Below are 26,807 nucleotides of genomic sequence, written 5' to 3' on the forward strand. Positions count from 1 at the left end.
CCAGCTCTCTTATTCACTGGTCAATTTAATAAAAATAAACACACCCACATAAAGATGTTTAAATGAACCATTAATAAGAGAAATGCAAATTCAAATAAACGAGATACTTCTCACCTATTGGACTGACAAGAACCTAAAGTCTGAAAGTAAGTGTGGGCAAGAATATGAAGAAAAGGTGCACTTGTGCATCGCTGGAGGGAGAATAACTTATTAATACTTATTGACACTTAAAATGTGCTTGACCGAGCAAGTCCATTTCCTGGCATTGACCCTATGGAAACCCCCCTAAGGGGCACAATGAAGCATATTCAAAGATGTTTTTTGTAATATGCTCAAACAAAAATAAACAGCACCTCACAGAGCAGGAGAACGCATTTGTAACACCTGATAACCACCAAAGAACTCGTATCCAGATTATGTAAGTAATTCTTATAAGCAGACAGACCACCCAGTACAAAAATGGGTAAGACTTGAATAAGCAAGAACATATATACCAATAAACATAAGAAGAGATCCTCAACATTTTTAGTTGTGTAGTTAAACAATATCTTCAGTGATCAGGTAAATACCGAGTAAAATTATGAGATACCATTGCACACTTACCGAATCAGCAAAAACTTTTAAATCTGACAGTGCTAAGAAAGGCAAGGATGTCAGCAAACAGGAACTCTCCTACAAGTTGGATGAAGATTTAAACGGGGACAACCACTTTGGAAAAGTTTTCTCACTATCATTTTTGATCAAAGATTATATACACCACTATATAGTGGCTTTGCCCCTAGCTATATACTCTAACAACACCCGTGCAATGTAAACAAATGGCCGTTGTACCATTGTCCATAATAGTCAAAAGCTGGATCTAACCCAGTGTCCATAAACAGTAGTATGGGTGAATGAAATCCCAGTGTATTCATGTGATGGACTGCTATTCAGCACTGAAAACGCATGTACTATAACTTGCAAGAACACACAACACACATTTCTCAAATATAGAGCGCCATAAAAGCAAGACAAAAAACTTAATACAACATGATTATATTTACATAAAGTACCCAAACAAGGAAAGTTCATCTGTGTTATTTAGAGATGCCCAGATGGCAAAACCACAGAGAAGAAAGGAAATAATCATCAGAGAAGCTGGAGCAGGGGTAGGAAGGGTGTGATAGCGAGCAGGTACCCAGGGCAGATGTCTGCGTATTGACGTTATTTCTTGACTGGAATAAGGCCACAGGGTACCCACTTCATATTAGCCTAATAATACATGCATATATATTTGACATACTTTTCTATGTGTTCTATTTTCTAGTTTTTAAAAATTGAAAAACATGATATTTCTCACAGACACTTTTGTATTTATTCAACTCCACAAATATGTGACAGGCACTGTGCTAGGTACAAAGGATGTACAATTGACACTTGAACAATGCAGTTATTAGGGACATTGACCACATACACAGTAAAAATATTTGTATAAATTTTCACTCCCCAAAAACTTAACTATTAATAGCTCACTGCTGACCCAAAGCCTTACTGATAACATACACAGTCTATTAACACACACTTTGTATATGTGTTATACACTACATTACAATAACATAAGCTAAAATTATTCTGATATTTTATTGAAAAAAATCCATGCATAAGTAGACCTGCTCAGTTCAAACCTGTGCTGTTCAAAGGTCAAATGTATAGGAATACAAGATCTACTCTTGCCTTTGGGAGAAATTTAATAAATAAATCACATAAGTGCAAGAAGATGTGGTCTACTAAAGACATGAATAAATCATTAGGGACACATGAATAAAAGAACAACTTGTTTGTAGAAGGACACATTTTAGGCAGAGAAATCAACTTCAGCAAAGAACAGCATACTGGGGGTAGTCGGGGAACACTATGTAGGCTAGTGTTCAAAGCAGCTCAGAGAGAATGTACTGACTGCCACCCACAAGCCAGGCACTAGCTAAGTACACAAAGATGCCCAAGACATGGGCACTGTCCTAAAGGAGGTGTGTGCAGAGAGAATGGGCATGTGATCAGTCCAGGGACAAGCGGCCTTCTGGCCAAAATAACTGGGCTGAGCCTTGGTGTAACTTAAACATTGTATTTGTGGGAGGTAGGAGAGAAGACTAAACATATATATGTCTTAGATTATTTGTATATCTTGGCTATTATGAATAATGCTGCAGTGAACATGGGAGTGTAGATATCTCTCTGAGGACTGATTCCATTTCCTTTCGATATATATCCAGAAGCGGGATTGTTGGATCATATGGTAGTTCTATTTTTAATTTTTTGAGGAAACTCTATATTGTTTCCACAGTAGCTGAACCAATTTACTTTCCCACCAGCAGTGCACAGGGGTTCCCTTTTCTTTACATCCTCACAAACGCTTGTTATCTCTTGTCTCTTATAACAACCATCCTAAGAGGTTTGAGGTTATATTTCATTGTGGTTTTGATTTGCATTTCCCTAATGATTAGTAATATTAAGCATCTTTTCAAGTCCCTCCTGGCCATTGTTAATGTCAATAATATTCTGAGTCCAAGGCCAGACAAGAGCCCTCATATAAAACTAAAACTACAGGCCAAAATTTTTTTCTACTAGAATTTTATTTATTGTAATTTTTTCTTTTTTGTCATTAAGGTATCATTGATATATACCAAGTTTTTTCTCTTTTCATATTTTTTATTTTGGTATAGTTAATATACAATTGGAGAGATTGGAAGATGGCGGCGTGAGTAGAGCAGAGGAAATCTCCTCCCAAAACCACATATATCTATGAAAATATAACAAAGACAACTCTTCCTAGAATAAAGACCAGAGGACACAGGACAATATCCAGACCACATCCGCACCTGAGAGAACCCAGCGCCTCGCGAAGGGGGTGAGATACAAGCCCCGGCCCCGCGGGAGCCGAGCGCCCCTCCCCCCAGCTCCTGGCGGGTGAAGAGCAGGCAGAGCGGGAGGGAGACGGAGCCCAGGGCTGCCGAACACCCAGCCCCAGCCATCCGGGCCAGAGCGCAGACACAGTACGTGCCCAGGGGGCCCTGGATACTAGGGGAACAGGGCAGCAAGACCGGTGAGCAGATGCCTGAGGCTGGCGCCGGAGAATAAAGAAAAATGAGTGGCGACTTTTTTTTTTTTTTTAATTAAAAAAAAATTTTTTTTTTTTGTGGTCATTGTTTTGTATTGGTGGGTGCTTTTTGGAAGTCTTAAAGGGGCAGGGCGGGACACTTAATCCAGAGGTGGGGAATCCGGGATCCCTGGGCACCCTAACCCCTGGGCTGCAGGGAGCAGGGAGGCCCCTTACGGAGATAAATAGCCTCCCAGCAGCTCCTGCTCCAACGCAACTCCAGCATTTTGGAGCAGCTGCCCGAGCCAGGCCACGCCCACAGCAACAGCGGAGATTAACTCCATAGCAGCCGGGCAGGAAGCAGAAGCCCTGTCTGTGCGCAGCTGCCCAGCACAAGCCACTAGAGGTCGCTGTTCTCCCAGGAGAGGAGGGCCACAAACCAACAAGAAGGGAAATTCTTCAAGCCGTCACTCATCCCAGCTCTGCAAACTATTCCTATCACCATGAAAAGGCAAAGCTACAGGCAGACAAAGATCACAGAGACAACACCAGAGAAGGATGCAGACCTACCCAGTCTTCCTGAAAAAGAATTCAAAATAAGAATCATAAACATGCTGACAGAGATGCAGAGAAATACGCAAGAGAAATGGGATGAAGTCCGGAAGGAGATCACAGATGCCAGAAAGGAGATCAGAGAAATGAAACAAACTCTGGAAGGGTTTATAAGCAGAATGGATAGAATGCAAGAGGCCATTGATGGAATTGAAATCAGAGAACAGGAACGCATAGAAGCTGACATAGAGAGAGAGACAAAAGGATCTCCAGGAATGAAACAATATTAAGAGAACTGTGTGACCAATCCAAAAGGAACAATATCCGTATTATAGGGGTCCCAGAAGAAGAAGAGAGAGGCAAAGAGATGGAAAGTATCTTAGAAGAAATAATTGCTGAAAACTTCCCCAAACTGGGGGAGGAAATAATCGAACAGACCACGGAAATACACAGAACCCCCAACAGAAAGGATCCAAGGAGGACAACACCAAGACACATAATAATTAAAATGGCAAAGATCAAGGACAAGGAAAGAGTGTTAAAGGCAGCTAGAGAGAAAAAGGTCACCTATAAAGGAAAACCCATCAGGCTAACATCAGACTTCTCGACAGAAACCCTACAGGCCAGAAGAGAATGGCATGATATATTTAATACAATGAAACAGAAGGGCCTTGAACCAAGGATACTGTATCCAGCACGACTATCATTCAAATATGATGGTGGGATTAAACAATTCCCAGACAAACAAAAGCTAAGGGAATTTGCTTTCCACAAACCACCTCTACAGAACATCTTACAGGGACTTCTCTAGATGGGAGCACTCCTAGAAAGAGCACAGCACAAAACACCCAACATATGAAGAATCAAGGAGAAGGAATAAGAAGGGAGAGAAGAAAAGAATCTCCAGACAGTGTATATAACAGCTCAATAAGCAAGCTAAGTTAGGCAGTAAGATACTAAAGAGGCTAACCTTGAACCTTTGGTAACCACAAATTTAAAGCCTGCAATGGCAATAAGTACATATCTTTCAATAGTCACCCTAAATGTTAATGGGCTGAATGCACCAATCAAAAGACACAGAGTAATAGAATGGATAAAAAAGCAAGACCCATCGATATGCTGCTTACAAGAAACTCACCTCAAACCCAAAGACATGTACAGACTAAATGTCAAGGGATGGAAAAACATATTTCAAGCAAACAACAGTGAGAAGAAAGCAGGGGTTGCAGTACTAATATCAGACAAAATAGACTTCAAAACAAAGAAAGTAACAAGAGATAAAGAAGGACACTACATAATGATAAAGGGCTCAGTCCAACAAGAGGATATAACCATTCTAAATATATATGCACCCAACACAGGAGCACCAGCATATGTGAAACAAATACTAACAGAACTAAAGGGGGAAATAGACTGCAATGCATTCATTCTAGGAGACTTCAACACACCACTCACCCCAAAGGATAGATCCACTGGGCAGAAAATAAGTAAGGACACGGAAGCACTGAACAACACAGTAGAGCAGATGGACCTAATAGACATCTATAGAACTCTACATCCAAAAGCAGCGGGATATACATTCTTCTCAAGTGCACATGGAACATTCTCCAGAACAGACCACATACTAGGCCACAAAAAGAGCCTCAGTAAATTCCAAAAGATTGAAATCCTACCAAACAACTTTTCCGACCACAAAGGCATAAAACTAGAAATAAACTGTACAAAGAAAGCAAAGAGGCTCACAAACACATGGAGGCTTGACAACACACTCCTAAATAATCAATGGATCAATGACCAAATCAAAATGGAGATCCAGCAATATATGGAAACAAATGACAACAACAACACTAAGCCCCAACTTCTGTGGGACACAGCAAAAGCAGTCTTAAGAGGAAAGTATATAGCAATCCAAGCATATTTATGAAAGGAAGAACAATCCCAAATGAATGGTCTAATGTCACAATTATCGAAATTGGAAAAAGAAGAACAGATGAGGCCTAAGGTCAGCAGAAGGAGGGACATAATAAAGATCAGAGAAGAAATAAATAAAATTGAGAAGAATAAAACAATAGCAAAAATCAATGAAACCAAGAGCTGGTTCTTCGCGAAAATAAACAGAATAGATAAGCCTCTAGCCAGACTTATTAAGAGAAAAAGAGAGTCAACACACATCAACAGAACCAGAAACGAGAAAGGAAAAATCACGACGGACCCCACAGAAATACAAAGAATTATTAGAGAATACTATGAAAACCTATATGTTAACAAGCTGGGAAACCTAGGAGAAATGGACAACTTCCTAGAAAAATACAACCTTCCAAGACTGACCCAGAAAGAAACAGAACATCTAAACAGACCAATTACCAGCAACGAAATTGAAGCGGTAATCAAAAAACTACCAAAGAACAAAATCCCGGGCCAGATGGATTTACCTCGGAATTTTATCAGACATACAGAGAAGACATAATACCCATTCTCCTTAGAGTTTTCCAAAAAATAGAGGAGGAGGGGATACTCCCAAACTCATTCTATGAAGCTGACATTACCCTAATACCAAAACCAGACAAAGACCCCACCAAAAAAGAAAACTACAGACCAATATCCCTGATGAACGTAGATGCAAAAATACTCAACAAAATATTAGCGAAACGTATTCAAAAATACATCAAAAGGATCATACACCATGACCAAGTGGGATTCATCCCAGGGATGCAAGGATGGTACAACATTCGAAAGCCCATCAACATCATCCACCACATCAACAAAAAGAAAAACAAAAACCACATGATCATCTCCATAGATGCTGAAAAAGCATTTGACAAAGTTCAACATCCATTCATGTTAAAAACTCTCAGCAAAATGGGAATAGAGGGCAAGTACCTCAACATAATAAAGGCCATCTATGATAAACCCACAGCCAACATTATATTGAACAACAAGAAGCTGAAAGGATTTCCTCTGAGATCGGGAACTAGACAGGGATGCCCACTCTCTCCACTGTTATTTAACATAGTACTGGAGGTCCTTGCCACGGCAATCAGACAAAACAAAGAAATACAAGGAATCCCGATTGGTAAAGAAGAAGTTAAACTGTCACTATTTGCAGATGACATGATACTGTACATAAAAAACCCTAAAGACTCCACCCCAAAACTACTAGAACTGATATCGGAATACAGCAAAGTTTCAGGATACAAAATCAACACACAGAAATCTGTGGCTTTCCTATACACTAACAATGAACCAACAGAAAGAGAAATCAGGAAAACAACTCCATTCACAATTGCATCACAAAAAATAAAATACCTAGGAATAAACCTAACTAAAGAAGTGAAAGACTTATACTCTGAAAACTACAAGTCACTCCTAAGAGAAATTAAAGGGGACACTAAAAGATGGAAACTCATCCCATGCTCATGGCTAGGAAGAATTAATATCGTCAAAATGGCCATCCTGCCCAAAGCAATATACAGATTTGATGCAATCCCTATGAAACTACCAGCAACATTCTTCAATGAACTGGAACAAATAATTCAAAAATTCATATGGAAACACCAAAGACCCCAAATAGCCAAAGCTATCCTGAGAAAGAAGAATAAATTAGGGGAGATCTCACTCCCCAACTTCAAGCTCTACTATAAAGCCATAGTAATCAAGACAATTTGGTACTGGCACAAGAGCAGAGCCACAGACCAATGGAACAGACTAGAGAATCCAGACATTCACCCAGACATATATGGTCAATTAACATTTGATAAAGGAGCCATGGACATACAATGGCGAAATGACAGTCTCTTCAACAGATGGTGCTGGCAAAACTGGACAGCTACATGTAGGAGAATGAAACTGGACCATTGTCTAACCCCATACACAAAAGTAAACTCCAAATGGATCAAAGACCCGAATGTAAGTCATGAAACCATTAAACTCTTGTAAGAAAACATAGGCAAAAACCTCTTAAACATAAACATGAGTGACCTCTTCTTGAACATATCTCCCTGGGCAAGGAAAACAACAGCAAAAATGAATAAGTGGGACTATATTAAGCTGAAAAGCTTCTGTACAGCAAAAGTCACCATCAATAGAACAAAAAGGATCCCTACAGTATGGGAGAATATATTTGAAAATGACACATCCGATAAAGGCTTGACGTCCAGAATATAAAAAGAGCTCACACGCCTCAACAAACAAAAAACAAATAACCCAATTAAAAAATGGGCAGAGGAACTGAACAGACAGTTCTCCAAAAAAGAAATACAGACGGCCAACAGACACATGAAAAGATGCTCCACATCGCTAATTATCAGAGAAATGCAAATTAAAACTACAGTGAGGTATCACCTCACACCAGTAAGGATGGCTGCCATCCAAAAGACAAACAACAACAAATGTTGGCGAGACTGTGGAGAAAGGGGAACCCTCCTACACTGCTGGTGGGAATGTAAGTTAGTTCAACCATTGTGGAAAGCAGTATGGAGGTACATCAAAATGCTCAAAACAGACTTACCATTTGACCCAGGAATTGCACTCCTAGGACTTTACCCTAAGAATGCAGCAATCAAGTATGAGAAAGATCAGTGCACCCCTATGTTTATCGCAGCACTATTTACAATAGCCAAGAATTGGAAGCAACCTAAATGTCCATCGATAGATGAATGGATAAAGAAGATGTGGTACATATACACAATCGAATACTACTCAGCCATAAGAAAAGGGAAAATCCTACCATTTGCAGCTACATGGATGGAGCTGGAGGGTATTATGCTCAGTGAAACAAGCCAAGCGGAGAAAGAGAAATACCAAATGATTTCACTTATCTGTGGAATATAAGAACAAAGGAAAAACTGAAGGAATAAAAGAGCAGCAGAATCACAGAACTCAAGAATGGACTAACAGGTACCAAAGGGAAAGGGACTGGGGAGGATGGGTGGGTAGGGAGGGATAAGGGGGGGAGAAGTAAGGGTTATTAAGATTAGCATGCATGGGGGGGTAGGAGAAAAGGGAGGGCTGTACAACACAGAGAAGGCAAGTAACTGTACTCCTATTATGTTAGTGTGTGTGTGCAATTTAATTAGTAGTTTAAAACCTATACATGCTGAAGTTACTCTACAAGAAGATATGTCAAAGAAATAATCAATCTTCCCATGTTTTCTTCCGCCTGCTACTTCTATAGCTTTTCTTCTTCCTTCCTAATTACAACCCTTAAATAGAATTCGTGCCTCATATCAAATTTACCGAGTATCATAATTCTTCCAAGTGGTAAAGATACCCCAAGGCAAATGCTGGGCATAGAAGCTACAGGGCATAAATATGCAAAGAAATAAAAAGCTAACCTTTTCAAGCAATAAGGCTTCTCTCTCACTTACCAACTTTACATTTCCCTGTATGGCCCCAGAAGATGACTGGTTAGCCAGAGACGGGTAAGATTCCTCAAGGGAGGAACAACCTAAGACAGGCACAGTCGCAGGGGGGTCATCAGGTGAGAAATCGGGGATCAACAGAGGTGAGGCTTAGAACCTCACCCCCCCTGTTCTGAGAGAAATCTTCTGCATCCGTGGATGTTTTATTGCCCTGGTCTAGCTTGGATTAACACATAGTCTACAGGCACACACCTGATCATCTACATTTGCTCTCTTACAACACTAAACTATGTTTTCTACCTTTATCTTGTATCTACCTACCACTTCAGCATTTTATTAAAAATAATAATAATAAAGGGAGAAATGTGGTATACACACATAAATCAAGTATAAAAATCAAATGAGTATTCATATTTGAACTGACTGTTTATAGTTCATAATGCATGAGCAAAACCAAAAATTTCTGTGAATCCTGCCCTTGTACTATTCACCATGTAACTTATTCACTATGTAAGAATTTGTGCTCCATGTAAGAACTTGTTTGTTATGCCTCAGAAGATTGGAGACTGACGAAAATTAGGCTTGGGGTGGATTAATGGTTGTGCATTGAGCATTGACTCCCCTATACAGAATTTTATTGTTGTTAACAACTATTTGATCAATAAAAATGAGAGATGCCCTCACACACACACAAAAAAAGTACATACTTCCAATTGTAAAATAAATAAGTAACCGGGATGTAATGTATTGCATAAGGAATATAGTCAAAATATTGTAACAACTTGGTATGGTGATAGCTGGTACCTAGAATTATCATGTATAGAAATATTGAATCACTATGTTATACACCTGAAACTAATGTAATGTAATACTGTGTGTCAACTACCCTTCAATAAAAAATAATTATCTACAAAAATATATATATACAATTACATGAGCAACAATGTGGTTTCCAGATTCCCCCCATAATCAAGTCCACACCACATACCCCATTACAGTCACTGTCCATCAGTGTATTAAGATGCTGTAGAGTCACTACTTGTCTTCTCTGTGCTATACTGCCTTCCCCGTGCCCCCTCACCCACATTGTGTGTGCTAATTGTAATGCCCCTTATTCCCCTTATAGGCCAATATATTTTTTAAAGGCCTTAACAAAATAGTATCAAACCAAATCCCACAGCAGTTAGAGATTATACACTATGATCAAGAGTGATTATCCCAGGAATACAAGGTTGGTTTCAACCTTAAAATAATTAATGTAACATACATATCATTAGATTAAAGGACAAACAACATACATTTATCTATCTCAATAGACAAAAAGTGTTTGACAAAATCCAGCACCTTGTATGATAAGAACATTCAACAAACTAGAAATAGATGGGCATTTCCTCAATCAAGTATCCTTGGCATCTATAAAAGAAAATCTCCAGTTAATGTTTAATGGTGAGAGATTGGAATACTGTCCCCCTAAGATCAGGAACAAGAAAAGGATGTCCTCCCTTCCTACACTTATTCAGTGTTGTACTGGAGGTTCTGGACACGGGAATCAGGCAAGAAAAAGAGAAAAACTCGTCCAGGTTGTAAAGGGAAAATTAAAGCTATCTTCATTTGCGGATGACATGGTCATGTATATAGAAAACTATAAGGAATCCACTTTAAAAAAAAGACTTAGAAGAAATAAACAATTTCATCAAGGTTACAAGGTACAAGATCAACATGCAAAATCAATTGTATTTCTGGAATTGAAAGTTCAGAAATAAACCCTCACATTTACAGTCAAATGATTATCCACAAGAGCCCCAAGAAACTTCAAAGGGGAAAGAAGAGTCTTTTCAACAAATGGCACTGAAACAACTGGCTATCCATGTGCAAAATAATAAAAACCAAGCTATATCCTTATCTCATACCATACACAAAAGTTAACCCAGAATTGATCATAGGCCCAAATATAAGAGCCAAAACTATCAAAATATTACAAGAAAACATACGCAAAAGTCTTGACCTTCGATGTGGCAACGGTTTTTAAAATTATGACAAGAGCACAACAATGAAAGAATATATTGTTGTTGATCAAAATTTAAAATTTTGCGCTTCAAAGATATCATTAAAAAAGTGAAAAGAAAACCCACAAAACAGGAGAAAATTATTTGACATATAATTGGTACAAAGATTGCACCTAGAATACGTAGAGTATACTCTTAAAACTCAGTGTTGGATTGTGAATTGGCCCCATGCACAGAGGGCTGGGAGAGACTGAGGAAAGAGACGGGCTTCTCCAGTTTGATAGGTAGCAGCTTTAATAAGCAAGATAATTGTCTTGGCTTGGCTCGGGTGGCCCCAAGAACAGCAGGTCCCCGAACTCAGCCATCAAATCTTAAATATCATGTAGAGGCCTTAGCTGGGCTCAGTCAGGTATACCACCCACACGTTCCCAGCAACACCTGCTCTCCTCTCAAGGCTAAGTCCTCAGAACAGCTCCCACTGTGGGAACGGCAGGTAAAGCACACAATCCAAGGACAGAGACTCAGGGGGTGGGGAGAGGAGCCTCTGAATGCCCAGGTCCAGCTCATGGATCGGCTGGAGGTCACCACCTCTCAGTGACCCCCTCCAACACATGCAGACTTATAGACAAGCCCTTCTATGTTGAATAGAATTGCTACTAGGCACAACCATCTCCAAAGCTTCACATTTCAAAGTGGAAGTGAAACACAATTGTTTTCTTTCGGGTCCTCCATAATGATGCCAGAAATATTTCTCTTTAACACCTCTCCGCCTTGGCCATGCTGACTAGCTTTTTCCCTTTGATCTGAGATGTGCCCTTTGGTTGGGTAATCCTTCACCTCTTCCTTTTCCTCTGTCTTAACAAGAATCATTAAAGGTTTTCTATAACATTAGGTTTTCTCATTTTGCCTTCAGAAAATCAACAACACCTCCTTCTTTCTTAACCAGACCACCCCAGCCACACAGTTGCCCAATAGGCCACTGGGGTCAGAATCTTAGTGCCGGGGAATCTGCAGGGGCCACCAGATCTCTATGTAACGGGAGGACTCAGAGCCCCGCAGTCAGGGTCTGGTCATGCAGCAGTCTAGTGGAGGCATCCACCCAGTGCCTGATTTCTCACTTGGTATACTTCCTGTCGCCCAAAGTTTCTCCTTGTCATGACATTTTCATGGTCACTGAAAATACGAATCACACTGGAGACACCCTGGGCAGAAAATTCAATGTTCCCCCAGGGTGATGATAGATCCTTATTAGGAATCAGACTGGCATCTGGAAAGTACAGGGGCTACTAGCAGATCCTCAAGCAATAGTTGAAGAATAAACAAATGAATGCCCACTGAAAAGTCACCTCTACAGAGAATCTTTCCCAACTCCTCATCCGAAGGAGCCGCTTCTGCTATTCTCTGTCACCTGTGTTGAGATTTGGAAGAGGATGTGAATGCTACTTTTTGCGCACTTCAAATTATGTAGGGAAATAAATTAACATATAACCGTTACTATTGAGTGTGACTCAGGCCCAGTGTTAGTACTTGACTGTCTGGTTATTTAGTTATTAGAATGGAAGATACTGCAGGATCAAGCTTCCTAACAGAATATCTAAAAATTGGAGCTTAAACCTCGACCATAAATGCAAATTTCCCTTCTAGAATCTATAAATGTCTATACATAATTATTTCAACAATCTGGAAATCTCACGTGCCTGACCCAACCCAGGGCAAGGTGCAAGCAGCACATATTTGTTTTCTGCAAGGAACCCTGGACCCAGGGTTATAGCAGTTAACCCTTGTGGCATTTAACTGATTACTATCTCCTGGAGCACACAAAATATAATGCCCGAACGATACTGTCTCAATGTGTCCCGTACAAAGAAAAAACCCAGAATACGATGTCAAAGACATATAAATTACAAATCAGACCCAGGAGACTTGCAAGATAGAAATTAACAGAAGAGAATCTCAGCCTGCTCATTCAGCATTTAACTGTGGCAAGTTCATCTCTCCAAAATACTTGCAAGAATATACACTTGTAAAGATCCCACTTACATACACACCCGAGAGAGTGGATTATGGCTGTTGCAGTTGATCCCACCAACAAAAATCATATTGGGCATCACGGGTCTGGGGTAATCCTTCACAAAGTCACCTCTGAGAATCCAGATAGATGAAGAGCTCATAAGGTCCTGGACAGTCACATCTCGCTGAAGGACTTCTGAGGCAAGCGGTTCATATGGGGAATAAGCCACATTGCACAGAAAATTCTGTGAGAAGTCGATGAGCATGTTCTTCACCCTCTGCAGGAAGGTCATGCGATCTGAGTTCAGGGACAGAGACCTGGGCACATAGGATGGAGGGTTGGGACACTGGGCACCCTGAAAATCCAGGCTGCACGGCAGGGCATTTGAGAAGAACACAGCAGGCAGAGCCAAGTACTGGGCGACAATGGGCCCACAAGGAAGGAAAGGGTCTGTAAGCACGACATCGAAGCTGCTTTCCACCAGGGAGGCCATCAGTTCCTTGTTGTGCAGAAAATGGGAGCAGGCGGACAGGAGGAGAGCAGAGTCCTTTTTGATTCTCTTGTATGTTTTGACCACACGCCACAGGAAAGGCTCATTCTCAAAAATGTCATGCCCAAGACTGGTAAAAGTCTCTTCCAGGTCCTGCCTTTGGTATGGCACAGGGTATGTCTTCAAGGTGTAAAACGCTCCTTCTTTAATGTGCGTGGAGGCCTCAGGTGCTATGACGACTGTGTCATGTCCCCTCTCCTGCAGCTGCTGGAGGACCCCAAGCAAGCTCAGCCAGTGGCTGCCATCCATGGGAACCAACAATACCTTCCCACCCTGGGACACAATGGGGCCAAGTGCACAAAGCAGCAGGCCCAGGACCAGCAGCCGTGGACCCTGGGATCCTGCCGCCATGGTGCCCTGCTTCCCAAGCCTTTCACCACCAGAGGTGAGCCCTCTTCTCCTTCCACGGCGCAAGCACTAATCGATGCACTAAGTTACTGTTTGACCATGTCACGTGGCTGTAGCTGTCAGCTAAAGATGACAGGAAGTTTTCTTTTAGAGATAAGGAGGGCAGAGCTTCACTGGGTATCTTAATAGGCAAAAAGAATAATTCAGATGAAAAAACTTTTCAGCTGAAAAAACCTCGGCTCCCATTCTTGAATGAACAGAAGGCAAAGCATCTACAGCATCTTTGAATCCATTAAACTCATTATTTCCAGGGACCAAGAGAATGTTGCCAAGCGAACAAGAAAAAGAAAAGAACATGCCATTACAAGCCTACCTTTGGCCCATGGAAACCTTTAAGAACGTCCTTCTCTGCAATGCACTCAGGGATCTGCCCGACCAGAGCAACATTTTTTTTCATTCATTCAGCCAGCAAATATTTATTGAGTGGAGCACAGCCCTGGGCCTGGAGGCTCCACCAGAATGCATCACAGATGAGTCCCTTCCTTCTCAGAATTCACGCTCCATCATGAGAGTCAGATTGACAATTTAAACTAATAAACACATTAGAAGCTGTGAGATATCCTAAGAAGGAAATGAATGCTGCAGGTTAGAGAATGAGGGGAGAGGAAGCCCACCTGAGTACGAATGCTCAGGAGGCCTTTCCCAGGACAGAGCTGTGTCCATTCAGAGAGGCAGGGAGAGAACACTTGGTAAATAAGAATGTAAAACAGATGAGCAAGCAAAAGTAACTAAATTGTACTCGTCACACAGACCCAGGAAAGAAAACATTTGGGAAATTCTACAGACTGAATTTCCCAAACTGGTTGAAGCAAAGGGAAAAATGGGCAAAAACAAGAGGAAATGTATTTACTAAGCATGTACTCTATGCCAAAGACGGTGCTAAGCGCTTCACAACATATCTTCTGTAATCCCCTAAAACCGCCCTGTGACGGCAAATGCTATTATTCCCATTTTACAAATGAAGACACCAAGAGACAAAGAAATTTGCCAGAGGCCTGCACTTACTAGGCGGTGGAGCTGAGATCCCGGCCCAGGTATCAGAGCCTAGAGACCCTAGAGACCCGGCCCTTAACTGTAACTCCCCATGGCCTCCAGCAAGGCCCAGACAGTAGCACTGAAGCCAGGGCCAAAATTTACAACCAGCTACAAGTCAAAAGCAAAACTGTGATCCCCACCATCATTACCCAGTTGAAATAAATGGAGCATCTCACTTCTCTTTTCAGATTCATTGCCATTCTCTACAATCTAGAATGAAAGCACATATCCCAATATTTTGACCATGGACATCGCTGGCCACCCAGTGATTGGGGACCTGTTAGGAGGGTTGTGGAGAAACTGCTAACATTAAAGCTTTGATGTCCTGGGGAGCACGGTCACAGGGCCTGTCTCATTCTGGAACATTCTGGGACTTAGAGTGTGTAGGTGGAGCCACCATCCCTCCTCCTCAGTCCTCCTGTCTTGCATGTGCTTCCACACACTGCACATACGTGCATATGCTCCCACGCCTGCATTCTGAAGCTCCCCCACCCCATCCCACAAGCTGTCCATTCTCCAGGACCAACATGCTGGGTGAGCAGAAAAGAGGAAGCAACGCTTATTCTCACTGGTGTGCTCTTATCTGCAATCCTGCAATTCACAGTCCAGTTAAACACCAAGGGTGATAAGTCTTCTGAAGCCTCAGTGTCATGAGAGTTCATCTGCAGATCACACAGAGTAAACGGGCTGTAAACACACAGTCACCACGGTAATGAGTTAATGACCTTCCTGCCTCACGCAGAGTTGAAAAACTTTGTGAGGCCTCTGTGCACCTGGGCAGTTTGGGGTCACAGCTCTGCCTTACAAGGAGGGTGCCGAGGTGCTGTCCAAGGATTTGCAGACAGTAAGCACTCAGTAACGCTTTTGTGTGCTTTGTGACTTCCCTTCTCCCTTTGCTCTAGGCCCCATGTCCAAGCAAGCAAGTGCTGAATCTGGGTGATTCTACCACTGTCTCCGGCCCAGCTGCCACGGTCCTGTTTCAAGACCTCAGTGTTTAACGCCCCCAGCCCCTATCCTTCTGATTCCCTGCATCAGCTGACCCTGTGTGGACCCACCCCACCACCACCCCTGAAACCTTGGTCAGCAGCTTCCTGGGGCCCTGAGTGAAATTCAGACTCCTGGACCTGACTCTCCAAACTCCCTGGACTGGCTCCAGCCCACCTGTCCAAGGCCTTTCCCCTTTCCAGCACCTCCACTTGCTTGACCCTTGCCTCTGCCCCTTTGCCTCCAGTCGTATTGGGTCACTTAACCATCCTGAAGTAGGTTTTGGACTTTCCCACTGTGCTTTGCACACAGTAGACTCTACGACCAATCAGCTCCCTACTACTGCTTATTGTGTGCTTACGAAGTGCCAAGTCCAGGACTGATAGTCTCTCAGGGTAACGTCAGCAGCTTGTTCTCGGTTTTTACAGCACTCTTTTGGGTCCACTTTCCCTTTCTTCCTCTTAGAACTAAGTGACCTTTACTGGTGTTGCCTTACATATCACACTATATTCTTTGCTTTGATACCTACACAGAATATAGTGTCTCTGTCACCATATATATACGTCAGATATTAGCAAATGCCAAAAAAAAAATACAATGATCATGATACAGTGGTCTAAGTGGAAATAACCACTGTACCCCATTGACCCATGGCGGTATGAACATGGCCTGCAAATTGTAATCATTTTGATATAGGAGACCAGCAGTTCCCAAACTATCGGCCAGAGCACCCGGGGATACCCAAGAATTTTTTCTGGGAATTTTGCAAGGTCAAAACTATTTCAGTAATAGTGATATTTGCCTTTTTCACTCTCATTCTCTCCTAAGTGGACAGACAAGTATCCCAGTATGTGACATGACATGGGATATAGCAACAGATTGAAAGCAGACACAGATATAAGAATCCAGCTTTCTTCTATTAAGCCAGAAAAAAATGCAAAGTTAACTCACTCTTGACTAAATTTTTTGATTCTAAAAAATATTTTCCCATAAAAAATATAACTGAAGTCACTGTGAAATGGATTTATTGTCAGGGAATTGCCTAGTGAATATTTTTGGTTGTTCTAATTTCTAACGGAGTAAGTACTGATAGGTACAACCCACATAAACAAAAGCAAAAGGGTCCCCAGGGCCAAAAAGTTGGAAAACTGTCCGTGATAAATGATAGGACCGTCCTTGACCTCTGGAGCAGATTAAACTCACTCCCCTCGCTGTTCCCTGCAGCAGGGCCCAGGGTAAGCCTGACACAAAGCCTCCTACAAGAGAATCATTTTCTAAGGCAGCCCTCACTCTATTCCCAGTCGGGTTTGAAGATCAGGGCCGCGACGGGTGGGCGGGGCTTAGGGTGGGCGGGGCTTGGGGTGGGCGGGGACTCAGCACCTGCCTGAAGACACCACAGGGCGCCCCGCAGGGAGTGGGGCAAATCCCCAGCCACAGCCTTGCGGGAGGCGGCCTGACCCAGGGAGGCGGGCACTGTGCCAAATTTGTTACTTTAAGAGGAAATCTTCCAAGTGCTGAGTAAGATCTGGTTTTAGGTTTACATTGTGTGGTAGGCAGAAAAATGTCCACATCCTAATCCCTGGAACCTGTGACTATGTTATTTTATGTGGCAACAGGGACTCTGCAGATGTGATTGAATAAAGGATCCTGTGATTAAAGGATTCTCTTGGAGTATCTGGGTGGTTTGATGTAATCACAAGGGTCTTTATATGTGAAAGAAGCAGGTAGAGTCAGAGATGAAGATGCTATACTGCATTACAGGAAAGCAGAAAATACCAGAGAATTCCCCTATCGTCAAAGAACAAAACTTGTTTAAAAAAGGGAAAAAGGAAACGTGAAAAGAATGTGCTACACTAAATGTTAGGAATAAAAGTATACATACTGTGTAATGGACAGAGTTCTTACATCAAAAGCCATCAGTAAGGAAACTTTTATATGGTTTTGTTTTTAAGTTAAAAGTAGAGAGAGAGACTTCATCTAAATGGTCAAATGATCTTTGCTCAATGGAAAAAAGACAGTCTTTTTAACAAATAGTGCTGGGAAAACTAGATATCCACATGCAGAAGAATGAAGTTGGGGTCCTACCTGACAACATCTATAAAAATTAACTCCAAGTGGATCAAAGACCTAAATATAAGACCTAAAACTATAAAACGAGAAGAAAACAGAGACTGATGTTTGATAACATAGAATTTGCTAAGTGATTTCTTGAATATGACACCAAAAGTACAGCTTATAAAAGAGACAAATTGGACTTAATAAAATTTAAAAAAAAATTTTTAATTTGTGTATTTAAAAAATCAACAGAGTAAAAAGCCTCTAACTTTGATCTTTCCTATTTGTAGAGAATTTCCATAAACTAGAGGAGTCACACATAAGAGTACACCAAACCAAAATATAAAGAATGACAAAATCTCAAAGTGATAAAGAGTTTAGTGGAAAATGATAACAGTTCACCTATAGTGTATAATACTTGAGAATTTAAGTGTAAATGATGTTCATGTACCAAAAAAACTGGTATAAGCATATCTAAAGGTCTCCAGATGACATATCTTGTCCTGCTGGGCACCTTTTAAATAATCATAATAGATAATATTCATTGTGTGTTCATATTGACAATATTGAGGCCAAAATGATTAGGTCACCTAATTCTGGTCATTCAGTTAGAAAAATGGGAGTGAGGATTTGAACCAATGCAGTTAACTGCATAATATATTCATGTAGAAAAACTTAAAAGAGCAAAAATTCCTCTTTAAATGACTTCCTATTCAATTTTTATAAATCTAATAGAACATATATATTTTACAAGTGAATAAATGTATTGCATGAAGTAAAAAGAAAACCAAGTAGAATTGAGTCCTTGTGGCTTTGGCAAAAAGAAATGTGATGGTAGAGTCCTTTGCAGTAATATTCACATTAATACAAAGAGGTATACTGAAGTAAAAGTACAAAAACTATAAAAGATCTACAGTCACAAAAGTTAGTACTAAGTGAACACAGCATAAATAGGCAAAAAAAGATGGCTAACTCAGTGGATAAAGAAAACAGCTCCCAAAAGGCCTATTTCAATTAAACCCAAATATTCAGGGTTAAAAGCTGCCTCTGATGCTATTTCCTACCATGGAAGCTTACGGTGGGGTTGGGTGGGTTTGGTGCTAATATCAGCCCCTTCTAAGGAGCCTGTCACCTTTTAGACTGATTTCATCGCTGTTCCCACATTGACTGGGTTTACAGGCTCATAGTGTCATCTCTTCCCTAAGCCCTTCCACTCTCCTTCGATGACTTCAGCATCCGAAGGAGAAGAGCCATGTGATAACGCAGTCCATCCCTGGGACGTCCCCATATTACACACCAGACACTGACTCTTGGTCAGAAAATGTCTTGTCAGCGCAGCTCATCTCTGGAAAACTGGACTCAATTATTTCTTTCTCCCATCACAGAGCTCCCATGTTCCCCAGCATGGTCTCCCTTGCACTTAGTTTTTTGATCTCTGAAACTTCCGCTTCCTTTGGCTGTTTGTGTCTCCTGTGTTCATACCTTACCTCCTTCTGAGATAGGACCGCTAACAACTATCATGTCAACAAATGCAATGCGCTAGTTCCTCTATCCATCTAATGAACACCCACGAGCAAAACACCCCATTGGATCAGTTCCCAGTTCAATTTCTCTGCAGCTGCACAACTGGAGGAAAGTGCACAGCCGAGAAGACAGTGCCTTTACAAAAGGGACGATCTTGGTTGAATGACACCCTTGCTTGTCGGCCCTGTCATTGACCCTCACTTGTGCGTCTCATTTTGCTTGGTGACCAAAGCAGAGCTTTACTCCACCACTGGAGGCCCTTTAACAACTTATCAAAGATAGTTAGAAGCATAATAAAAAGTAGAAATCTGTACAAAGATTGGTAGATATGTATGCACCTGGAAGTAAGGTTTAAAGAAAATGTGTCCCCCCTGGAACACTGATTGGAACTGATACAGACCTGAGATAATGGCTTCCTGTTGGCACAGTTTATGCCCCCAATGAAGGCCATGTTCGGCATGATTGGCCTGGGGTAGTCGAACATGAAGTCGGCTCTGAACAGCCACACCGATGCAGAGCCGAGAACATCCACCAGCAACACCTCTCTTTGAAGAATTTCAGAAGCAAGGCTTGAAAAAGGACCATAAGAAAATTGGCAAGTGTGTATCAGGGCCAGAGGGTAGAGCATGTTCTTTACCCTTTGCAGGAATGTCATGTGGTCTGAATTTTGTGTTAAAAACCTAGGAACGTATGAGTAAGGGTTTGGGCACTATGTGCCCTCAAAATCTAATTCACATGGAATGACATGCAAAAAATACACAGCAGGAATTGATAAGTACTTAGCCAGCAATGCCCCACATGGGAACAGAGGATCGGTTAAACCACATCAAAGGAAGTGTCATTCAGGTGCCTGATCAAGTTCTTGTTATACAGCAGATCCTTACAAGACTTGTAAATGATAACATTCCGAGGTAAATCCATCTGGCCCGGGGGTTTTGTTCTTGGGTAGTTTTTTGATTACTGATTCAATTTTGTTGCTGGAAATTGGTCTGTTTAGATGTTCTGTTTCTTTCTGGGTCAGTCTTGGAAGGTTGTATTTTTCTAGGAAGTTGTCCATTTCTCCTAGGTTTTCCAGCTTGTTAGCATATAGGTTTTCATAGTAGTCTCTAATAATTCTTTGTATTTCTGTGGGGTCCGTCGTGATTTTTCCTTTCTCGTTTCTGGTTCTGTTGATGTGTGTTGACTCTCTTTTTCTCTTAATAAGTCTGGCTAGAGGCTTATCTATTTTGTTTATTTTCTTGAAGAACCAGCTCTTGGTTTCATTGATTTTTTTCTATTCTGTTATTCTTCTCAATTTTATTTATTTCTTCTCCGATCTTTATTATGTCCCTCCGTCTGCTGACCTTAGGCCTCATTTGTTCTTCTTTTTCCAATAATCCAATTTCAATAATTGTGACGTTAGACTCTTCATTTGGGATTGTTCTTCCTTCTTTAAATATGCCTGGATTGCTATATACTTTCCTCTTAAGACTGCTTTTGCTTCATCCCACAGTAGTTGGGGTTTTGTGTTGTTGTTGTCATTTGTTTCCATATATTGCTGGATCTCCATTTTAATTTGGTTGTTGATCCATTGATTATTTAGGAGCATGTTGTTAAGCCTCCATGTGTTTGTGAGCCTTTTTGCTTTCTTTGTACAATTTATTTCTAGTTTTATACCTTTGTGGTCTGAAAAGTTGGCTGGTAGGATTTCAGTCTTTTTAAATTTACTGAGACTCTTTTTGTGGCCTAGTATGTGGTCTGTTCTGCAGAATGTTCCATGTGCACTTGAGAAGAATGTGTATCCTGTTGCTTTTGGATGTAGAGTTCTATAGATGTCTATTAGGTCCATCTGTTCTAGTGTGTTGTTCAGCGCCTCTTTGTCCTTACTTATTTTCTGTCTGGTGGATCTGTCCTTTGTAGTGAGTGGTGTGTTGAAGTCTCCTAAAAGGAATGCATTGCAGTCTATTTCCTCCTTTAACTCTGTTAGTATTTGTTTCACATATATTGGTGCTCCTGTATTGGGTGCATATATGTTTATAATGGTTATGTCCTCTTGTTGGACTCAGCCCTTTATCATTATGTAATGTCCTTCTTTATCTCTGGTTACTTTCTTTGTTTTGAAGTCTATTTTGTCTGATACTAGTATTGCAACACCTGCTTTTTTCTCTCTGTTGTTTGCATGAAATATCTTTTTCCATCCCTTGACTTTTAATCTGTGCATATCTTTGGATTTGAAGTGAGTCTCTTGTAAGCAGCATATAGATGGGTCTTGCTTTTTTATCCATTCTATTACTCTGTGTCTTTTGATTGGTGCATTCAGTCCATTTACATTAAGGGTGATTATTGAAAGATATGTACTTATTGCCATTGCAGGCTTTAGATTCGTGGTTACCAATGGTTCAAGGTTAGCTTCTTTACTACCTTACTGTCTGACTTAACTCTCTTATTGAGCTATTATAAACACAGTCTGATGATTATTTCTCTCCCTTCTTATTCCTCCTCCTCCATTCTTCATATGTTGGGTGTTTTTTTCTGTACTCTTTTTAGGAGTGCTCCCATCTAGAGCAGTCCCTCTAAGATACCCTGTAGAGGTGGTTTGTGGGAGGCATATTCCCTCAATTTTTGCTTGTCTGGGAATTGTTTAATCCCTCCTTCATATTTAAATGATAATCGTGCTGGATACAGTATCCTTGGTTCGAGACCCTTCTGTTTCATTGCATTAAATATATCATGCCATTCTCTTCTGCCCTATAAGGTTTCTGTTGAGAAGTCTGATGATAGCCTGATGGGTTTTCCTTTGTAGGTGACCTTTTTCCTCTCTCTGGCTGCTTTTAATACTCTGTCCTTGTCCTTGATCTTTGCCATTTTAATTATTATGTGTCTTCGTGTTGTTGTCTTTGGGTCCCGACTCTTGGTAGTTCTGTGTGACTCCGTAGACTGAGCAACTATTTCCTCCCCCAATTTGGGGAAGCTCTCACCAATTATTTCTTCAAAGACACTTTCTATCCCTTTTTGTTTTACTCTCTTCTTCTTCTGGCACCCCTATAATGCAGATATTGTTCCTTTTGGATTGGTCACACAGTTCTCTTAATATTCCTTCATTCCTGGAGATCCTTTTATCTCTCTCTGCATCAGCTTCTATGCATTCCTGTTCTCTGGTTTCTATTCCATCAATGGCCTCCTGCATCATATCCATTCTTCTCATAAATCCTTCAAGAATTTGTTTCACTTCTGTAATCTCCCTCCAGACATCTGTAATCTCCCTCCAGACTTCATCCCTTACCTCTTGCATATTTCTCTGCAGCTCTGTTAGCATGCTTATGATTTTTATTTTGAATTCTTTTTCAGGGGGACTGGTTAGGTCTGTCTCTGCAGATCCTCTCTCAGGTGTTGTCTGAACTATCTTGGACTGGACAAAATTTTTTGCCTTTTCATGGTGATCGCAGTGGTTGTAGGCAGGTTGTGGGTGTGTCAGCTGGGAGAAGAAAGTCCTTTCCTGCTTGCTGGATGCCTTGCCCTTCTCCGCTGCCTGTGTTGGTTACCTGTACTCCTGGGGCAGCCACTAGGTTAGTCCCATAAGCTGCTGTGTGCGGTGTCTCCAGCAGAGCAGTGCAGAGCCCTGTGGGGAGTGGCAGCACTCCAGGTGCACTACTCCGTGATAGCGGCATCCCTGCTAGGCAGCTGTGTGCCATTAGTGGCCTTCGGGTCTGGCCCAGGTGGCTGTGCATTGGACTGGGATTCCAGTCAGCTGCTGGGAGCATGCCTGCTCCTTCTGGCTCTGCTGCAGGTGCGTGCAGGGCTCGCCCGCACGGGCCTCTACTGTGCTCCTCTGGTTAAACTGCTGCCGGTGCCCGTGAGCCACACCCGGGCTGTTCAGTCGCCAACGCTGCAGGCTCGCATAAGCCTCTCCTGTTCCCCTCTGGCACCGTTGGCACACACAATCTGCTCCCAGTCCCTTCTGGTGCTGCCGCCCTGACACACGCTGCCACTCTCCCACTACTGGGCTGGAATGTCGGAGTCTGTGCCAGTTTGAGGAATGACTGGCAGGCTGCTTAGTGCCATGAGGGGCTTCAGAGCTGCTCTGCATCCCCAGGTTTTAGGGTGCCTAAGATTCCCCGGGATTCCAAGTTGCTGGCTAACTGTGCCGGGATGACTTCTTCAAGCTATGGGGTCCCTGTCTCTTTAAGACTTGCAGAAAGCAGTCGCTTTTCTTTTGTCTCAGGGGCGCTGGTTGCGGGGACCTGCCACAGGTTTTGCTTTTCCATTTCTATAATGTCCAGCACCCTGTGCACCTTGTGTCTGCGCTCTGGGTGCAGGTTACTAGAGCTGGTTGTTTAGCAGTCCTGGACTTTCACTCCTTCCCTGTTCTGACTCCTATATCCCCGCCGGGTTCTGGGGTGGGGGAGCATTCAGGTCCCGCCTGGCTGTGGTTTGTATCTTACCCCATTCGTGTGATGTTGAGTTCTCACAGATGTAGATGTATCCTGGCTGTTATACTGCATCCACTGGTGTCTCTTTTAGGAATATTTGTATTTATTGTATTTTCATAAATATATATGTTTGGGGAGGAGATTTCCTCTGAACTACTCATGCCACCATCTTCCCGTGATCCCCCATAGGTGTATTCCTTATAACTTTATTTATTAATAGAGGATGAGGATGCAAGCAAATTTGTATTTGTGGTAATAAAAAATGATGGTTCCTATGTGATATTTATTTTCTCCATGAAATTGAAAAAAAGAGGAAGAAGGTCAGATGTTTTAGGAAAGCACGCGAAGGTTTAAAATAGTCGTTGTAGAGTGTATTGACCAAGAAAGTACAGTAGAGTTGCTGGGAAGTGTAGAGAGGCCAGTCAAGGTTAGCCCTGGGGGATTTATCGTAGAATGTCAAGTATTTCCTGCCTACTGGAGTGCTGTGAGAAAAGACTCAGAATGTTGCTTTCATCCAGGATTAACCAGAGGGAGTTTAAGGTATTGGCAAGTGTTGATCATGTACGCAAACTGGATCAAAGAAAATGAAAAGGCCTAACTATTTGAGAGAAGGTGAAAGGGGTCAGTGAACTGGTGGTTTCAGTGAAGTGACAGACCGTTGTGGTGGATGAAGTTGAATAAGCAAGCTGATGGAAGTTGTGATCTCATTGTGGAGTATTTGAATTCATGATTTTAGAAATGGAGTCGTTATTAGTGATGACAAGGGCTACAGTGTGACCTTGGAATTGTGGGTGGCTGAGATGGAAAAGATTAGGTCATTAGAAAAGAGGAAGTCAAGAAGTGAGGATGTAGTATCAGATGGGTTATTCAAGTGGACATCTACCTCACCCAGAGTGATGGCAAAACGTAGGATGGAGAGAAATTGTAAATTGGTTGCCAGTATCTTCAGTGGATAAGGGATGAATGATTCTAATAGGAGATAAGAGAAGCTGTTAAGGCTAAATCCAAGAGCCTTGAAGAAACAGGATGAGGTTGATAACACTATTTTGGTGAGAAGAATTGGAGGGCTTGTGTGTGCCAGGCTCTCTTGCAAGGCACAGAAAACACTGTGTAAATACTGCAAGGCCCTGTCCTCTGAGAGGAGGTCAGACTATAGAAGAAGCAGCCTTACACGTGCAGTCAGTGACAGTACAGTGACATCCTACCTTCCAAGTATGGTGGGAACCTCAGGGAGAACAGGTTATGTTTCAGCTGAAGAAATCATTGAAGGTTTCACAGGAGAGATTATATCTGAACCAAAGTTTATGTAGTTCCTCACGTGGAGAAGGAGAAGGACATCACAGGAAGAATTATAAGATCTATGGCTCCTAACAATGACAGAGGAACATAAACTCAAAGTGACAGCATCCCTTCTCGTAGTAAGCACTGCCGTAATACGGAGTTCTTTATCATTATAATGTCTCCATCTCTTTGGCAATAGTTCTATTTTTTTTGTTCTAGAGTTCAACGTTGTTCTCTAATGGGATGATTGAAAGCATGTAGCTGGTGTGTGTATGTCCTTGTGTTTTTGGTGTTTCTTTTAAAGTTATGCTTGAAATAATATATTACCAAAAATAAATGCAGAGGTGCTCTATAAGTAAATACAATGCAATCTTTGGCATATTTGCTATTGTTGTTACAAACACTCCTTCAGGAAATTAAATGTCGCCCATTATGGGTGAAGTTCTCTTCTAAAGCACAAGGACTCGAAGATGAGCATGATGGTCTCTGACCTCAGGGAACTCATCGTTTATGATGATCCGGGAACAGGATGTACTGGTGATATCGATGTACTAACCACAGGGAATGCTGTGACCTTTTTAAAAATCACAACTTATTTCTCTTAAATCCTCAGACATGTTTTTAGAATGTTGATTTATTCCTTTGCTGATTATGCAAGAGGTTTGATTTCATCAAACTGAATATAGTTAAACAAAAATTTGGTTCAGTTGTTAACCTATAATAAGACTCAAAACAAAGTATGTTTCTTCATGAATTAAGAGCCTCCCTAATTTTTGCTTTATTCCTCACAGGTCGTGAAGATAAGAAAAGAAGTGAAGAGAATCCGAGTTTTTATCTGAAAACTTGTCAGAAGTGTGAGCCGACTGGAGTCCAAAAAGTAAGCCAGTTCACCTGATGGTCCCGGGACTAATAAAATGTGGAAAGTTGTTTTTATTCAGTATTTACACAAGTGAAGGGTGGGACCTAGAGGAATAGTTAAGTATCTTACTCAGATAGCACTTTGTTTTATGTGTGGAGAGGATGAGAGATAAAATGTGCTGGGTCACATGGGATTACATGGTTTGGGCCTTATTTACATTAAAATATGTGACGAACTCTTCTGATTTTTTCCCAAACTCTCCTTTCTGTCTTTTTAGAATGAAAGCCCTTTGGGGTTGTTTATATGTTTTATGTTATTGGAAGTTCCTTTAAGATTTTGCTATAGTTTAACAAATGTACTAATAATTTGGATCAGTTACAATGATTTTATATCACTTTATTCCTTGAATTGGTGATTAATTTTAAATTTTCAGTGTCTTGTGGAAGTGCTTATGAAAACGTGTTCAACCTAATTCTTTTGAAAATGTACTTTGTAATTTTAGTTTCACTAGTATTAGAGGAAAAATATGCTATGTATAGTTTTTATGCTTTAAGATGTGTTTTATTCCTGATTAACTTCTTGTTCCTTCTTAATAAATATTTCAGAAGATAGCCTTCCTCTCCAGTATACTCAGATTTTTAACTTAGAAACTCCGTTAATTCCAGAGAACAAGTTTTCATTTAATAAAATTTAATTCCAC

General features: G+C 41.3%; 1 protein-coding gene and 1 long non-coding RNA gene across 2 annotated transcripts in view; one reads left to right on the forward strand and one right to left on the reverse strand.

The window, feature by feature from the left end:
- LOC118917171 (uncharacterized) overlaps positions 1-26,807 on the forward strand; it is a 93,134-nt gene that overhangs the window by 55,317 nt on the left and 11,010 nt on the right. Inside the window, exon 4 of the long non-coding RNA XR_008998133.1 lies at positions 26,040-26,125. This is a non-coding gene — a long non-coding RNA (uncharacterized LOC118917171). The remainder of the gene's footprint in view (positions 1-26,039; positions 26,126-26,807) is intronic.
- LOC130684033 (UDP-glucuronosyltransferase 1A1-like) lies at positions 12,892-13,903 on the reverse strand. The gene has a single exon (XM_057503412.1). It carries the CDS (start codon positions 13,901-13,903, stop codon positions 13,028-13,030), a length of 876 nt encoding a protein of 291 aa, XP_057359395.1. The 3' UTR covers positions 12,892-13,027.

This window comes from Manis pentadactyla, chromosome 6, assembly GCF_030020395.1.
Source record: "Manis pentadactyla isolate mManPen7 chromosome 6, mManPen7.hap1, whole genome shotgun sequence".
Taxonomy (NCBI): Eukaryota; Metazoa; Chordata; class Mammalia; order Pholidota; family Manidae; genus Manis; species Manis pentadactyla.

Coding starts and splice junctions, on each gene's coding strand:
- LOC130684033 (XM_057503412.1), bottom strand. CDS start 13,903: ATGGCGGCAGGATCCCAGGGTCCACGGCTGCTGGTCCTGGGCCTGCTG.